Source organism: Sceloporus undulatus, chromosome 2, assembly GCF_019175285.1.
Source record: "Sceloporus undulatus isolate JIND9_A2432 ecotype Alabama chromosome 2, SceUnd_v1.1, whole genome shotgun sequence".
Lineage (NCBI taxonomy): Eukaryota > Metazoa > Chordata > Lepidosauria > Squamata > Phrynosomatidae > Sceloporus > Sceloporus undulatus.
The window spans coordinates 180691439-180709827 of NC_056523.1; the positions used below are offsets into that span (position 1 = coordinate 180691439).

The 18389-nt window shown below is 42.5% G+C and overlaps 1 protein-coding gene across 1 annotated transcript in view; it reads right to left on the bottom strand.

Moving 5' to 3' along the window:
* The window catches only part of LRP1 (LDL receptor related protein 1), a 392141-nt gene extending 374089 nt beyond the window's left edge, over nucleotides 1-18052 (bottom strand). Inside the window, exon 1 of the mRNA XM_042447614.1 lies at nucleotides 17302-18052. Within this exon, the coding sequence (XP_042303548.1) occupies nucleotides 17302-17395 (94 nt within the window). The 5' untranslated portion in view covers nucleotides 17396-18052. The remainder of the gene's footprint in view (nucleotides 1-17301) is intronic.
* Between the last annotated feature and the right edge of the window lie 337 nt (nucleotides 18053-18389).

The window sequence follows — 18389 nt, forward strand, 5'->3', positions numbered from 1 at the left end:
TAATGCATGACATAAGCAATAATAGTGAGAAAGAGCTTAAAAACTGGCAGAACTTTACTTTTTATATTATAAATATAAAATATATTTTTTTAAAAAAAATACATATTTTCTTGTTGAAGGAAGGAGAGCAAGAGTCCTCCTAGTCTCTTTATGGAGGGAGTTCCAAAGTATGGAAGCAACTACCAAGACATGTCCTTTCCCTTGTTTCCATAAAATGAGCTGGAGTTTCCATAAAATGAGCTGGTTGGATAGAGGATCTCCAGATGTTAGAGCTGTAATGGGCTCATAATGGGACATACAGTCTTTCAAATGGCCTGGCCCTGAGCCATACACATGAAATGGTGGAAGCATGACAGTCCTCTATATGTTGTTTGGGCGGAGGCATGGATAGAATTGGGTCTGCTGTTTTGCTGTTCCCAGGATGACCAGATGTCTTCTTTGTCCAGGACATTTCCTACATTTCAACCTTCTGTCTAGGAGGAATTTAAAAACATCCTCCATTTTGAGCATGGATGAGAGGCCCATTGAATAATACCATGAAGTAAGGAGAAATGTACAGTATGACACTTAGGGAGAAAAATGAAATGCACAAACATAGGATGTGGGACACCTGGCTTGACAACAATACAGGTGAAAGAGATCTAGGAGATCTAGTACACCACAAATTGAACATGAGTCAACAGTGTGATGTGGCAAGTATAATAGATTTTATCTTGTACATAATGTTAAACGAACCTGAGTGTATGCAGGGCCCAGCATTTGTTGCATATGCTATCTGGTCATAAAATGGACTAATTGTTTTCCAGCATGGCATCTGCAAACTCCCCTATGCATGGCATCTGCAAACATGTTATAATGCAGAAGCAAAGGGGTTACTAAAGGGAAAGGAAATCCTCCCACATACAGCTACTGCTACAAAAAGTTTGATAACTTTCTGCTAGAAATGGTTCAAAATCGTTTGCCATGTCTCCTGTCAAAAAATCAGTAATAAAACTGCCTATTGTTTTACTGAATGGCAGCACTATTCCAAAGTCATAGTACCTCCCCAACAATAAATCATGGCACGTCATTTTATTTCAGATGCACACTTTGGCACAGCACATACCTTCTTAAAATTAAAGGTCTCCTCAAATATATTTGGTCCAAATTGTTCCATGTGAAGCCTAGATATGGGAAATTCTTTAAAAGGAATTTCACCCCTTAAACCCAGACATTTGTGCCAGAAATCTATACACTGCATCCTGAATTACCAAAGAATGAAGTTCTTCCTGCTGATACTATTCTCCCCCTCAAATTCATCAAGACAAGAACCTCAGACCAAACAATGTATTCTGGCTTGAATGAAGTTGGCAGAAACACAAGCAAGTATGACTTCCATTGCATATATTTACACTTTTTAAAGCTTTTGAATTGTTATTAATTTGTACTGTTTGGTACTGTTTGGTAGATATCTAATCTATCATCTATCTTTCTACCAAGATAGATAGATAGATAGATAGACACAGACAGACACACAGAGAAACATCAAACTCTCCATGTTGTGTAATGTCCATTATAAAATACACCTCTTTTCCAGGATATGATGCGGCAGCAGCAGACCATTACATAAAAGGAACACATTTCCCTTTGGAACACTCCTTTCCAGCAATATTAAGTAAGAGCCTTTTGCTCTCCACCTGACCAGCAAACACAAGGGTGGGCAATTTATTCAGGAGAGAACTACCTATAAGCAATTCCAAAAGTTGTTGGGACTGAAATTCTCATCAGTGGTAGACAGGACAGAAAAAAGTGAGGCATAATGGGAGCTGCAGTTCAGTAACATCAGAAGAGCCAAAGGCAGCTCACTTTCAAAGAAATAGAATACTATCAGTATCCTCAGTTTTAAAATATTTTTTTAAAATGAATAAATTCCAAAAAGGAAAACTTCATTTTGCCATTTTATCTAAGGCGGGATACAGACCACCCAAAAAAGGCAGTCTCCCACCGCCCTGGTTTGCTCCGCAAGGGAGCCACAATGGACAAACCACACGGCTCCGTCACAGAGTAAAAAGAACCCGCAAAAAGCGGGTTCTTCTTGTGACGCCGCAAAGCGCCAATGGTGGACTTGCAGTGTCACAAAGGCACCGGGATGTGCGGATACTATGTGTCCGTCACGTCAAAATGGTGGCACCCATATGTACAGGGCGCCGCCATTTTGACGCCCTCATTACGTACGAGGGGTGAGTCGCGTCTGGAAGCACCGCCCCTCACACGTAACGATGGCGCCCCGTAGTGCCCGTCTCTACAGCGCCCTAGGGACATTATTTTACTATGGCATTATATTTAATGGGTCTGGAGCATCCACAGATCTGGTTATCCTTAGGGGTCCTGGAACCAAAGCCCAGCAGAAAACAAGGGCCCACCGTACTTCAGGGGTGGGCAAAACATAGACTGGGTAACTCCTAGCAGACTGCAGTAAATAACCACAGGCTTCTTATCAGTCATCTGACAGCAGCAACTTTAAAACTCCCCAGACACACCTCTGAATTAGACAGCTGAAAAAGAATGCTTGTGGGGAAGAAGAACCAGGATTGGAACTGTGTATGAATGGTCTTGTGAGGTTGGCTCTGGTACTACTAACACGTTCCTGGACTGCGTGTCTGCTCAGAAGTGCTAGCCAGTTACTTACTTTGCAGCATATGGCTTCTCACCTGAGCCACTTATTCACACCTGGTTCCAGTGTTAGAACTCAAGTTTTTGTATTTGTTTTCAAAAAGACCAACAGATCATTCAAGCCTGAAGTCTTTACACTCCTGTTATGTTTTCCCACTGGAGGCCTAAGAATTACCTAGCTAGGTACTGACTCTGGAAAGTTAGCACCGTTGGTGTAACTGTAAAAAGTAGTGACTGACCTCATGGAGCTTTTGAGAGAATAAATGAGCCAAAGAAAGTGAGACACTCCTGGAAATCACATATTTAACAGTAATTCCACTAAAACCAGAGTGGTATAGTGGTTTGAATACTAGCCTAGAGCTCCAGGAGACCAGGGCTCAAAATCATCACTTAGTCCAGGAAACCCACTGGGTAGCCTTGGACAAATCACACTTTCTCAGCTTCAGAGGAAGACAATTGCAAATGCTGTCTGAACAAATTTTGCCAAGAAAATCTTGTGATAGGTTCACCTTAGACTTGAAGGCACATTATTATTGTTGGTACTGGTGGTGGTGTTATTATTATTATCATTATTATTTGTTGACAACAGACTGAAATACTACAATAGGTTTTTTTAACACCCAATGAAGATTCAGGCTTTTTAGTAGTATAGTTAAAGCACAGTAGGAATACTCTGATCCATTTATCTAGAGAAATCTCTGCCTTAGAACTTTATTTAAGCCTGGAGCAAGAAGACACAAAATCTAGTATATCAAAGAGGAGAATTTCCTATTATTTCCATGTCCCAAGCATCTCCCCTTTGGGGCTGCCATATCCTCTCCTGAAGGAGAGATGGGGGGAGCTATCCAGCCGTGAACCACCTAGCCTAAATCATTCCTATTTTATGAGGGTCCAACACTGTAGTTAGACTAGGCTGCTGGGTCTCCTTGAAGCACAGCATGAGTAACAGTAATTGCAATAGTAGCAAGAACAGAAGCAAGAGCTAAGCTACCAACTGTTTTGGTCTTTCGTTTGTGTCAGAGGTTATGGAAGTGTGGACAGCAATGATTCCATCAGACCCCTATATATACAGTATGCTACAATCATTAAAATGTTGCCTTTTTAACTATGTTGGGATTTTTGTAAATGTTTCAATTAAACCTCTGTACCTGACATTTATTGGGAACCACTTTGCTCACGAAGAAAACTGGGATGGACTTTGAATCATAGATGGTATCCACTGGTCACTTGAGCCCAGACCATGACGCTGTGTTATTGATGCATGTTTTCAAGTTGTTTCCAACCTATGGCAACCTTAAAGTGAATCTCTCATGCGGTGCTGGGAGAAAATACTACCAATCTTAGTCTTTTGACCATAGCTTCCAGGACCACCATCTTGGAGCACTACGAAATAACTATAGATCCCTGTCTCCTAGTGAAACATTCCATGGCAATGCGGAAATGATGCTGGGGGTGTGTTTCTGGGGGTATATGCTCCAGGATACCGAACGTAAGCTGTTTCCATCTTAAGACCCCATTTTATGCTGAAAGGAGAGAAAGACGAAACCTTTTGGCATGAAAAAACAAAGTCAAAACAGAGCCAGAGAATAGTGGCTTTCTCAGTGCCTTATCGCATGATGTTGTAGCACTTCAGTTCTCTTCCTGCAGGAGACAGTTGCAAAAAAGCATCTTTTTTCTACATTTTCGACAAAAAACAACAACATGCTTTTATTTTAATGTCATCAAGAGGATACAGAGAAAGCCACTACTCTCCAGCTCTGTTTCCGCTTTGTTTTCTTGTGTGATAAGGCTCTAAAAGCTGGGGGAAGGGGGGGGGAATAACCGAATGCAGGCTAATAGAGGAATTCTAATCTGAAATCAGGAGACAATTGTTGTTTCAGATGAATTTCTATGTAGCATGACTGTGCAATCTTGTGCATGTAGCACAAAACTTCAATTAGGATGAGGAAAGAGATTTCTCTTTCATGAGGAAGCAGTCTTTTTTTACCTGTCTCTCAGCTCTGTGCTAACCATCTACCCACCCCAAGCAGTATAAGGCAAGCCTAAGCAGAGAACGAATCCAGCCATCTTTCTGCAGCAAATGAAAGCTTCCTGCATGAGAAAAGGCTTTCAATTAGAGAAAGATTTCATTGCAGGGAAGAAGGATGTGCATGCTTGTGTGTCAGTTAGCAAGCAGGAGCAGAGCAATCCAATGCCATCAAAACTCTTTACTGGCTTACTCATTTAATAGTTATTCGCTCTTCCGTGGGAATCCTGGGGATTGAAGTTTATAAGGGAAAGGGGAGCAAAGATCCTCAGAACCTTCACCAAAACCACAACTCAAGAGTGTTTGGGAGAAGCCATATCAAACCTTTATGTATTTGCAGTGTAAATATGCTTCCAGTTTCAATGCTAAGGCCTTAGGCTAAACAGATTGCACCAAAGGCCTTCAAATCTGAAGGGCTTCTGGATTTTGGGGGGTGGTGAGCTGGTTTGGTTGAGTGTTGGACTACAACTCTGGAGACCAGGATTCCAATCTCCATGGGTCAAGTCCACCAGGTGACCTTGGACAAGTCACACATTCTTAGCCTCAGAAAAAGGCAAAGGTAAACCCCCTCTGAACAAATTCTGCCAAGAAAAGCCCATGACAGGATTTGCTTTAGGGTCACCACAAGTCAGAAATGACTTGAAAGTACACAACAACAACAAAGTTTGCTCACCCTTTAAGCTAACATCAACATGACACAGGTACACACATTCACACTAACGTTCAGTCTTGCAGGATGATCCTGCAATGAACATCTACCGGTACTTTCATTCACAGATCTCACAACATACGCAGGAAACTATAGCCTGAAGAAACACTGAACTCATGTGTCTTCACATCTCATTATCTGATTTATGTTTGTACCGTTACAAAATATTTCACATTTCCATCATGCCTAAGCAGCTGTAGTATCTTACCATTTCTAAACAAGTTCAGAGGTTATTCTTCCTTCATGACTGTACTAAGCTTTATTCACATCCCACTCTTTCTCCAAAATTAGGGCTTAAATTATAATCCTAAAATATCCATACAACCTCCTCTACACATATTCCTGATACTTCCTTGCCTTTTTTCATTTTCACTAGTATTTATTATTATTAAGATTAATCCTTTTATTTACAGAGATTAGGCCAGGCTCTGCTATTAAGCAGAGATGAAGTAAATAGCCTCAGCAGGCAGATCTAGGGATACAATTAAAAGGCAGCCAATTATCAATTGTTTAACCTATTATTAAATGTTTACTACCACAGGGGCCAATGTTTGGATTCTGGCCCTCGGGCACAGTAATGTCTTGCACAGTCTCTGAAAAAGATAAGGACAAATACACAAGCAGTACCTTTTACTGCACAATATATAAATATATATAACCTGTTTTCAATTTCCATTAAGCTTCCAGTTTCTTTTTCTGCATTTTGCAAAAACATAAACAACTATTCCACATACGAAGGCAACTGGAGCATTGAAATCCTGGAACTGGTAGCTCATTCACATAATCAACGAACACTGTTTAGTGTGCAGAAGGCTGTTACTTATTAATTAATGGTACAATTCAGAGATAATGAAATAAGACATGCTTTTCTTTTAAGCTTTTCAACTCATGATTGCATTCTAAAAGCCAGGCAGGCTAGTTTCCGCTAAAGATCGACTGTGAAATTCCAGCAAAATGTTCAGGCCGTAATCTTCCAATTGAGGTCAAGCTTTTTTGAGGAAAATGTTACAGGGTTGAATGTTACAGGGGTTACCAGTACTTCTTCACTTAAAAAACAAATGACTGGTCCAAATTTCAGGGACCCCCGAAGAAATTATCAGAATTTGAGTTGAACTGTACAATTCCCCAAGTAGCAATGAGGGGTTTGAACTTAAAATTCATTAGTTAAAGAAGGTAAAATGGGTATGACTCCAGATAAGAATTCCTGGGACATAGATCTAAATGTAGTTATCCAGTTTGAGATTTGAGCAAAGCTATGGACTAACCCACCATTTTGTTCAATAGCCACAAAGATGAGGCAAAGTGCTTGTAAGATTATATATAGGTAGCACTACTGACCTTCCAAACTTTCCCTTTTGTGGAGAGATAAAATATTTGCTGGAGAAGATGCAGAGAGCAAGGTACACTAATTCACATGTGGATAAATTGCCCAAAGGGGAGGTCATTTTGGGACACTGCATTTAAGTTTACTGAAGATATTACAAAAGAAAATCATAAGGGCTAAATTACTTTTTTTCCCTTTTTTCTGGATAATAATTCATTGCTACTTAACAAATACAGGTTGTGTACCCCTCATCCGAAATGCTTGGGACCAGAGGTATTTTCTATTGTTTTGTTTTTGGATATTGGAATATCTGCAAATAAATAATGAGATATCTTGAAGATGGGACCCAAGTCTGAACACGAAATTCATTGATGTTTCATATATATGAACAAATCTTGCCAAAAAAAAAAACCCAATGGTAAGGTCACCATAAGTTGGAAACAACTTGAAGGCACACAGCATACACTATTTTATTTTAAAGGGAGAAAGTCAATGCAAAGCTAAAAATACATTTACTGTACACACATCAGTACCCAAGCTATTTTTATTAGCAATCCCACTACCAGAAAATACCTGAATTAAAAAGAAGAAAAACCTAAAATTCTCATGAAAGCTTAGTAAAATAGGTTAAAAATACAACTGATCAAGGATCACAAAAGGTATCTATTTGAACAATGTTTTTATATTAGGTTTGAAGCAATTTGCAAAGGGAATAAGAAAAGGTGTGGGCATCATGCAGTTCACTGATTAAATTATGCATGTCCATTTGTCTCAACTGGGTATTCAAAAGCCAAGTCTGGATGTCCATTTGGACAGACACTAGTTAGTTTAAAATGCCTTCTCTCAATGCCAGAATTACAGGAGGAGAGGGCTCATCACCTATTCTAACCAGATAAACACATTCCACATGGCAGCAGTTATATGGGTATGTGGGATGAGTCAACCCAGCTAATACCATCTCATCTGGGAATCTATTAAATATACAACAATTCTCAAAGCACAATGCTGGGAGAAGGAGAAGACTCACTGTCAAATACCAAGAGCATTCAGAACAGGCTGCCACAAGCCATCCAATTTTAGTACCTGAACAAATATACTCGTGTGTCAGTGTATGACACCCAAAACACAATTTTACCATCCTTTCTTATTTTTTTTAAAAAATGGTCAATGGGCCTTCATAAGTTGTTGGACTACCACCCCTTGGCTAGGGCTGGTGGGAGTTGCAGTCCCAACAACTTCATTGAAATCACATAACCTAACCACCTAAAGCTGTAGAGGATTATTATGCTCCAGATCCCTAATGGGATCCCTCCAAAAGGGGAGAGGAAAGAACAAAAAGCAACATGCACACATTTTATTCCTACTTCAAATGGCACACATAGTTAATTGTCTGCCCTTCTTGCTAAAACACCTCAGCCTCTAACACTGTGTCTTACTCTAAGGTCTTGTGTTGGACTAGAGACTCTGGGAAACTAGGGTTCAACACCTTAGGGTTGCCATAGGTCAGAAACAACTCAGAGGTACACAACAACTCTGTATCCAAGAGCAAAAGCAACAAGAAGAGGTGGTGGGATGCCATAATAGCGCAGAAAGAAAAATATTTAAGGAATCAGTAATTAAGCTTTAAGGTTTCTTTATTCCTATTTCTTCCCTCTGAAGTGACCATTACTAGCCAATGTACCACAGTGGATCACAGAGCAAAGCAAGGCAACTGGGTCCAGCATTCTTAAATGGACCATGTAGAACTGTAATCCAGGAACAGTGAAACTGTGGTTCTTCTGATGTTGTTGGACTTCCACTACAATCAACTTCCTAAACACCATAACCAAAGACGAATCATGAGAGGAACTTAAAGTCCAATGACATTTGGAAGGTCAGATGCTCGCCATCACTCTCAACAATTCATTTTTACAAGACCCATATTTGGAACTCAGCAAGGTCTACAGGACCAACAACTTTGGTTCCACCCAATATGTCGCTCATACTTCAATTGAAACATGAGCCAATTGTTCTTTAGCTTCTTTCCTATCAACACAAACAGCAACAGGGTTTCTGGAAGAATTCTTCCCCATTCACCTTAACTACTCATTAGTGTGAGTAGATACAGGGCAAAGAAAGTAGCAGTCAGCATCAGAATTCAACTGGGCCAATGCTGAATCCTTCCTTAGCCACAAAACTAATGAGTGACCAGTCAGTCTCTTTGGCAGCCTCCTGTACTTCAAGGGTTTTGGAAATAAAAAGGGAAAAGAGCAGCATACATGTTGCCTTTCACTCCTTGGAGGAAAGCCATTAAAACAATATAATAAATACATTCTGATACAGATACAGCATTTGTAGTAGTACCTAGGACCTAAATATCCTGAGGGCACCATCTAATTTTGGAACCAAAGCAGTCTGCCCTGGTTAGTACTTGGATAGGATATCATCAAAGGAGACGAGGTACTGCAGGCTATATTTCAGAAAAAGACAATAGTAAACCACTTCTGAGTATTCCTTGCCTAAGAAAACACTATGAAATTCATGGGATCACAAAGGTCAACAAGTGACTGGAATGCATGCATGGACACACACGTTCTAGTGGATAACAACAGAGAGCAAGGTAGCTGAAAGGTAAAGTGTTTGCCTGCCTCAGACCTAATTTCACACAAACAGCAGACAAAATGATAAACCTTCTCCTGGACTGTTTCACTGAATGTGATGGTGATGGGAACTATATGTCACACAAAAATAAGGGAAGAAAGAAACAAAGAAAGAAAAGGTGGGGAGCAAGGAAAGAAGCAAGATGGGACCACACAACAAAAATTGTAAGTTTGGGCTAGAACAGCTGGTTTCTACATGAAAAATGTTTGTCTATTTTAATATGAGGCATGCCACCCTTGCCCCTGCCCAGAGTCTGATGTGGTGCATCCAGGAAAAAGGATTATCACTACCTCTGGTGTTTTTTTCGCCAAGCCACTGAGATGCTTCACATGCTGAGGAGATGGAGATCCCAGAGATCAAAACCTATGCTAAGTTCCCAGACAGGAAGGGCCCAGAAACTGTTTGAGCCTCCCTACTGTTAAGTGTTGTTACTAACTGAACTCACTGACTTCAACTCATGGCGACCCTATATGAGGCATCTCCAAGACCCCTGTCCTCCACTGCTCTGCTCAGGTCCTGCAGGCTCAGGTCTGTGGCCTCCCTGATCAAGTCTAACCATCTGACACAGGTGGTCATTCTACTGTCTTCTACCATTCCTAACACTACTGTCTTTTTTCTAATGATTAGTTTCTTCTCATTGTGTGGCCAAAGTACAATAGCTTCAATTTGATCATCTTGGCCTCCAGGGAGAATTCAGGCTTAATCTGTTCTGAGACCCCTTTGTTCATCTTCTTAGCCACCCACAGTATCCTCAGTACTCTTTTCGAGCAGCACTTCTCACAAGTTGATTTTCTTTCCATCAGCCTTCTTCACTGTCCAGCTCTCACACCCGTACATGGTGATGGGGAATACAACAATTTAGACAATTCTAAATATCTTTACACTTTAGGATCTTGTCCAGTTCTTTCATAGCTCTCCTTCCCATTCCTAGTCTCCTTCTGATTCCTTGACTGCAATCGCCATTCTAATCAATATTTGAACCAAGGTTTGGGAACTCTTTGACTTATTTCAATTTTCTGGTTATTTAGGATGATTTTTTGGTGTCATTAATTAATATTATTAAATGTCTATCCTTAATATAAGAGCTACATAAATTGTGGAAGAGTCAGTACTGAACCATGCAAGGTTTCAGACCACCAGTTCAGTATACAGTGCGCCCTTCCCTTATGCAGGGATCCATTCCAGAGTGCTCCCCCCCCCCCTGTGTAAGGGAAATACCGCATATGCTGGAGCCCCATTGATGGGGTTTGTGCTCACGGTGCAGTGCACACACCATTGCCTGCTCCAGCACACAGCTGAAAGCTGCGTATGGTGTGCTTGCATATGGCACAGGCACGCTGTATTTGTCTTAAAATATTCCTATAGATCAGGGGCGTACAACAAGTAGCATATGAGCCACATAAACCAATTTCAGCTCATGGGGGAACCCAGGCATTCCTCCCCAAAATCTGTGCCAATTATTTTTTGATAGTGACCAGAAAAGCCTAATATAAAGAAAGCATTCTGATGACTTTAATTTGGTTACTTTACATGGCTTGTATGGTATAGATCAACAAGCCAGTTCTGCCCTCTTCTACAGTGTAGAGACACAGTCATGGAAGACTGGCAAGTACTTACACGCAGCACACCATAACGTTGCCTGGTTCACATATATAATAATCCACACACCCCCTCACACCTACCCAGTCATGTTATATAAGATTTAGGGCGGCAGCAACTATAACCAGCCGTCAGACTAGTTTATACTTCTTCAGCTGAAGAAAAAGGAAAGGGGGACAGAAATATACTTTTAAACTAGGCCTGAGTATTCACAGAAGGCTCTCTTCTCTTCTGGCTTCCAGTCAAGTGCAATTCCATTCTTGAGTCTGTAGCAATGAAGTCTAAAGAGCATAAACCAAAGGCTTAAAGCAACAGCTCAACAAATAAATCATCTTGCAAATAAAGTCTTCTGGCTTTTTTCCCCCTTTCAAAATATAAAATAAACCCCATTGGAAAAACTGCCTACCTTATGCTAGAAAGGGATAGGAGCATGGTATACACTCTATGGCAGTGGTTTCCAGCCTTTGGTCCTCCATATATTTTAGAGTTCAGCTCCCATTTTTCCTGACTGTTGGCCAAATTGGCTGTGGCTTCTGGGATCTGAAGTCCAAAACAAATGGACAAGCAAAAGCTGGAAACCACTGCTCAATAGTAATTTCGTAAGCATGCAATCAGCTACTTCCTGAACCATCCAGACTGTCAACCCACCATCCACACTAGCTGAGGGATTCTGGAACTTGCAGTGCAAAAAAGTAACCTTTTCTAGCTCGATATGTTTTATATTGAGTCAAATTGCTGACCTTTCTGACTCTCCAAGATCTCATGCAATGGACCGCTCACATCATATGCCACTAAAAAGCCTTTGAAATTAGAAATGACAAGTATTAAACCTGGGATCTTCTGCATACAAAGATGTATGCTCTATTTTTGAGTTAGAGTCACGCTCCCCAATTTGAACTGTGAGAAACCATACACTGGATTTGTAGGTGACAAGGTAGCCCTTAAGACTTCAGCTTTATAAAGCGTGCTTGCAAGTAAATGACTCTGAAACAAACAAACATGTTGATGTGCTTGGGATCAGTCTCACACCTTTTCAAAGCTGGACTAAGTTAAGGATTGTCTGCTTTGGGCTACTAAAGATGCACTGTACTGTATGTCATTTCTGGTCCAAAGCACACTGCAGAAATAATCCAGGTTGAGACCACTTTAATTCCCCTGTTCAGTGCTAGGTAATTCTGGGAACTATAGTTTGTGAGACATTTAGCCTTCTCTGTTAAGAGAGCTCTGGTGCCACAATAAAGTATAATTCCCAGGATTTCCTAGCGCTGAGCCAGGGCAGTTAAAGCTGTCTCAAACTGGATTATTTCTGCAGTGCGTTTTGGACTTGTGTGACTTAAGGCTCCAGCTTCCATATCTGAATTCTAAGAAACTCGGGTTCTCCTTTTCTGTTTCCAGAACATGTGGATTCAGCAACTTTTTACAAAGGGCTCCAGAAGTTTCAGCCTAATTAATGCCTGAGCAACAGTGACACAACATTATATACCTCATGGCCCAGTGCTTTGCTCAACACTGATGGATCTGTTATGGGTATTTTATATGAATGAATCTTAGGCACTGTCTACACTACAAAGCAATTATAAAAGCTTACCCGATGGTGGAGCTAGAAGAGGAGAAACTAAAAGAGATCAGCTGCTTGTTTGTGAGGTTGCACAAGCCAATGAAAAATATCAACCCAGTTTCAAGATGACACATGCTCTCCATCTATAAAATCCCAGGTATGGTTCATATTAAAGGGTCTCAAATTTTAGAACTGGGAAAGACCTGACTGATACCCTGGGCAGCTGCTGCCTTCAAAAGCAGCCCTCACCAAACTGGATGAATCACTGGCCTGATTCAGTACAGAGTCACCGCTATTTATTTATTTATTTGCCATATTATAAAAAATAAACTAACAAATAGAAAGGCATTGATGACATGTAGGTTTTCAATCCAGTGGGGGGGGAGGGCAACAGGTTTATTCTATAAATGCCTTCATGCTCTGTGGAAGGCACCATCCAATACCACCTTTTCCACCCCTTTCATAAGCCACACTGAAAGAGAACAGAGCCTCTGTTGGTGCAGCCCCATTTGTATCAATGCAGTTTGTGCAGGAGAAGCTCCCACTAAACTATGGTGGCTGTTGTTAACACTAGGCATGGCACTGAACTTTTGCCAGGAGGTTAGTAACTACTTGATGTCTCCCACCCCCACTACATCCCAATACTCATTCATATAGTTATCTACTAACCTTAGCTTTAGATAACATCCTTCCTCCTGCCTTTTCACCCAAGGACCATAATTAAAACTGAACTTGACACTTCATCCCGACATGCACAAATTTTGCATTCCTGTGGACATTCTCACAGAGAGACTGCTAAACAGGTCTGCCCCTGTACTTTCCATTCTAACCCACGAATTTGAAGAAGTAAACCCAAGTCTAAGAGAGCTCATGCTATCAACTTCTCTCTTTCAGTTAGTCTCAAAGGTGCTACAAGAGCCCTTTACATACATATGGTTGCTCTACTTTCCAAAGCAGTTTCTGCTACCATCCCACAATGAATCTTAGCCAGATATCTTTAAACCAGTTCTCCCCACCCTAGATATATGCTTTTCACGTCCCCAGTAGCTAGCTAAGACATAAAAGCCTGTAGTCAGTAACATCTGAGCCTTCTTACAAGTTATAACCCCACTGTATTCCTGTGCCACTTTGCCATTTCCTGTGCCACTTATAGCATCTGCGCTGCACAATGGCTGCTCATTATGGTTCTATTATATTACACATTCATTTCGATTCTGGATCTTCCTCTGTAACAGGCATGTTTTGTGCATAGCTACAAGACGTTCTGCCTTATTCAGGAATAGATACTCTTATGGACATACTGGCGAAGCAGTATCTCAATCCATCAGCCACAGAGCAAGGAAAGTTAAAAAGCAAGCCAAAAAGGAAGCACAGAGTCCTTCTTGAAAGCAGCCAGGCAAACAGGACAAGTGAAAAACTACACGCAGATAAGCTATCTGTGATCCCAGCGAACAAAATCTGGGAAAACAGAACAGCACTGAAGGCAAAATGAGGAAGGGCAGAAATCTAAATGCTGCAGGCCTGTTAAGATTAAACCAGAAGGGTGTGAAAAAGAGCCAAAGCCGCAAGAAAGGGTTCCTGGATGACCAGCACTTGAAAGCCAAGAGTAAGATGTATGCTTGGATTGTGGAAGGCAGGACAATGACCATAAATTTGCAAACATTTGAAAGAGCCCTTCCCAAAAGGGGAAACTGACTACAGTGGTTAATTTCTAAAGTAAGGGAGCACTCAAATATGTCTGGGAGTTGCACTCTTTCTGGCCTCATGGCCCTCTGTCATAATCTCTGCACATCTGTTGCTTCCTCAGAACATGTCTGATATGCTGCATAACTGAGGTCTGAGACAGCCAGAGATGAGAAACATTAGTGCCAGGACTAACTACTTTGCAAAATTAAGGCCTAAACTAAGGATGGATACCACCCAAAGGCAGAGTAGGCCACCAGTTTACAGAAGACCTGAAGGAGTGATGATGGTAAGGAAGAAATGCTGATCTTTGCAAGCAAAGGAGGAAACCAAGGAGCAAACAGACTTTAAAATAAAACTGCTGAGTTTTAGAATCCATGCAGTAATGATAGATTACTCAATCATGGCTCATTCACAAGTTGCCCTGAAGTTTGTATAAATGCCTTCATGCTCTGTGCAAGTCACTGTGCAGTATCACCTTTTCCACCCCTTTCCCACAGACCTGTTATGCCCACCACTGTTCCACAATGCTTACGCATTTCAGAAGTCAACTGTCTCCTCTTCAGTGAAATGAGCTAACTCTGATTAATCTCTAGGGAGTCACTACTTCAAAACATTTACATCCAAACAGTACAGAGAAAACCATGTAAAGGGCATATGTCCTACTCTTTTAAAGAAAGCAAGCAACTCCTGTTCTTCAACACAGGCATCCAGGGCCAAAGTGGAACGCTCCATGCCTCAAAAAACAGAGCCTGGAAGAAATACCTTATGACTCACGCATAAAAAAGTGAGAAATCCTAGCAAACACTCTGAAGGAAAGCCTCTCTTTCTCTCATTTTCTTAATTTTTGGGAAGAGGGGTTTAATTGCCAATGTCACAAGAGCCCATTCAGGTACAGTGACATCCTGACAGCTTTTAACAGTCAGGGGCAAACAGGGGGAAATCCAGTGGTGATGTAAAGTGTGTGTATAGGTTTATCAGAGTAAAAAATGAACATGAACCCTCTCCTTGCCCAATATTGTTGTGTAGGGCTGGGTACAAAAAAAAATACACCCAAAATCCAGTTGGCAGACATCACTCCAGTTTAATACAGGACAGGCATACTCTGTGCCTGTTCTCCCTTTCTTCATGCTTAAGTTCCACATGTCATCAGCAGAGTAAATATGCACATTCCTCAACCCCCGCTGATAATCCACAAGCTTTTTGCTGTGGTTGTTGTTCTTGCTGCAATAACTAAAAGATTTCTCACACCTCCACGGACTCTTCCTCATCCTCAAAAACAAAGGGGGGGGGAGGTTGTTTGGATGCATGATCTTCTCATCTTGCAAAAAAATACCTCTGAACTCTACCTTGCTGTCTCTTGGTCTCTGCTACGTCATGGCATCCAGGGCGCAGTGCAGCCTCTCCTTTTGACTGGTGGGGAGGGAATGAGGCGGCACTGGGGCCCATTTGTCTTACAGAAGCACTTTACAGCTCAAATCCCACAGCCTTTAAATTGCTTCACACCTCAAGCTAGACGTCTCCAGCTCTAGGATGGTAGATGAAACATGAATGCTTGCCCACCTTGTCATCGCACCCCCAATCCCAGAAATCTACATATTTCAGAAATTCACATATTTCATTTCTTAGAGGGTTTGCAATCCCTCCTTTGATGGCTTTTGGTCTCTTGCCAGCGAGAGGTAGGGGGTCTCCTTGGGGGAATGTGGTTGGGAAGGCCACAACCATCAATGTCAAGGAAGCAGGCTGGAAGCCGAGAAACCTGAACAAATTATTTATTGATTGGAACCGGAAAGGAAAAGGAAGCTGGGTGCAACAGGAGCAACTACTTCCACCGCTTGGCACACCATGGCAACACAGGGAAATGTGAAAAGTGCCCACGTAAAATCAGGAGATGCATTTTTTAAAAAGAAAATCTCAAAAAACCAAAAACCTAGAAGGTCTGGAGAAACCATGACGATCTTCAAGACTTCCATAAGCTGGAATCCCCTAGACCCACTTACCTGGGAGCAAGACCCACTGAACTCAACTGGGCTTTCTTCTAAGTAAATATGTACAGGATTGCATTGTGACTGCTGCAATCCTATAGACACACTTAGCTGGGAGTAAGTCCCACTGAAGTCAACTGGGCTTTCTTCCAAGTAAACATGTATAGGATTGCATTGTGGTGGCTGCAATCCTATAGACACACTTACCTGGGAGCAAGTCCCAGTGAACTCAACGGGGCTTTCTTCTAAGTAAATATGTATAGGATTGCATTGTGGCTACTGAATCCCATAGACACACTTCCCTGGAAGTAAGTCCCATTGAATTTAACTGGGCTTTCTTCCAAGTAAACATGTATAGGATTGGACTGTGGCTATTGCAATCCTATAGACACACTTACCTGGGAGCAAGTCCCACTAAACTCAACCGGGCTTCCCTCTAAGCAGACATGTATAGGATTGCATTGTGGATGCAGCTATTTTTTTAAGGCACATTGTGGCTGGCAGACTTCCACAATGTCCCCTCCATTGACTGTTGCACCCAGCTTTCTTATTCCAGATTTCCTTTTCAGAACCTGACAGTGATTTTACAGCCTGGATCCCCACCCATCCAAAACAACTGACCACACTGATCCTTTACACAGACATCTTCACATTCACACACCATTCTCTCTTTGGCAAAGGGAACAAAAAAAAATACATATAGCATTTTCTTGGCATGAGCAGGCAGTAAACAACAACAATAATAATAATACACCATGCAGGGGAGTAAATGCAAAATATGCAACACTCCCATCTCTCTCTATGCACTCCTCCTCCTCCTCCTCCTCCTCCCTGTGGCTCTGGAATATTTTAATGCAGCTTTGTTTCCAAACTGCTCAGCATCTGATGGATTCATCTCTCCACCAAAACACACACATACACCATTCCCCCACCCCTTTTTTTCTTTTCCTTTTGCTGCAAGCCACCAAAGAAAGAGAGGGAGAAAACCACAGAGGGAGAGCTGCAAGAAGACAACCTGACCATCAGGCTGATCTCTACTATAATTCCATGAGAAGAGAAGGAGGCATGGAAGGGAAAGGAAGGGGGGAAAGAGAGAGAAGAGAGAAAAGGTTTCCAACAACTCACCTTCAAGGGCAAAACCAGGGGCAATCCTTACTACTGTGTGCAGAAATCCTACCAAGAGCAGCAAGGCCCCCCTCCTGCCTGCCCTGGGGGCCATGGTTTGTGCAAAAATGGAAAAATGAAGGGAAAGGAGCAGATCTCTCTCTAGGCAAAGAGGTGCAGCAGGCACAGCTGCCTTGTCCTCCTCTTCCACCAGCAGCACCTCCTTCTCCTTCACTCCTTCCTTCTCAATCCTTTCCCCATCCACAGAAAGAGGGCTTGGAGGGGGGGAGGAAAAGCCCCTCTCTTCCCTCCTCCTCCTCCTCTCTAAAAGGGAAAAAGGAAAAAGGGGCTGGGGAGGGGAGAGAGAGAGATTGGAGGGGGCTCAGCCCTCCTGAGCCAGAAAGGGAGCTTGCATGCAGGAGGAGAGAAGAAAGGGAGGAAAGGGGGGAAAGAGGAGAGATGGGGGCGTAGCAGCAAGAGGAACACCCCCCTTCCCCAGCCCTTGGTGCAAAGGATTAGAGAGAAGCCAGGGTCCTTGCAAGAAGGCTCATGGCCATGAAGGATGATGGTGCATGGAGGGGAGGGACAGCAGGGAAAGAAAGAAAGAGGGCTTCTTCTGGATCCAAAGGAAGAAGAAAAGAAGAGAGGGAAGGGAGGCAGCCCCAGCTAGTCTGTTTTTCACCCCCCTCCCTCCCAGGTGGTGCAGCGGAGAGGATGCGCTTTGTGCAAGAGTGGGCTCCCCTGCCTGCCTGCCTGCCTGCTTGCCTGCCTAGTCTGCATGCAGAAATCAGCAGCAGCAGCAGAAGCCTCGGCCGCCTGGTGGAGCTCGCGCCGCCTCCTGCCTGGTCTGACGTCATGGGCTCCCAGGGAAAGGCAGGGAAGGAGGAGGGAGGGGGCGACGCGGCAAGGGAGAGAGAGAGCGCATGCGCGGGGACCCTCTTGCATCTACTTTGGGAGCGCAGCAGCAGCAGAGTTCTTTCTCTCTCTCTTGCATGCTTACCAGGGCTGACTAGACGTCCTCCTTTTCCAGGACATCTCAACCAGGGGGACAAAAGGTCCTCCTTTTCCAGGACATTTCAACCAGAGGTCCTCCTTTTCCAGGACATCTT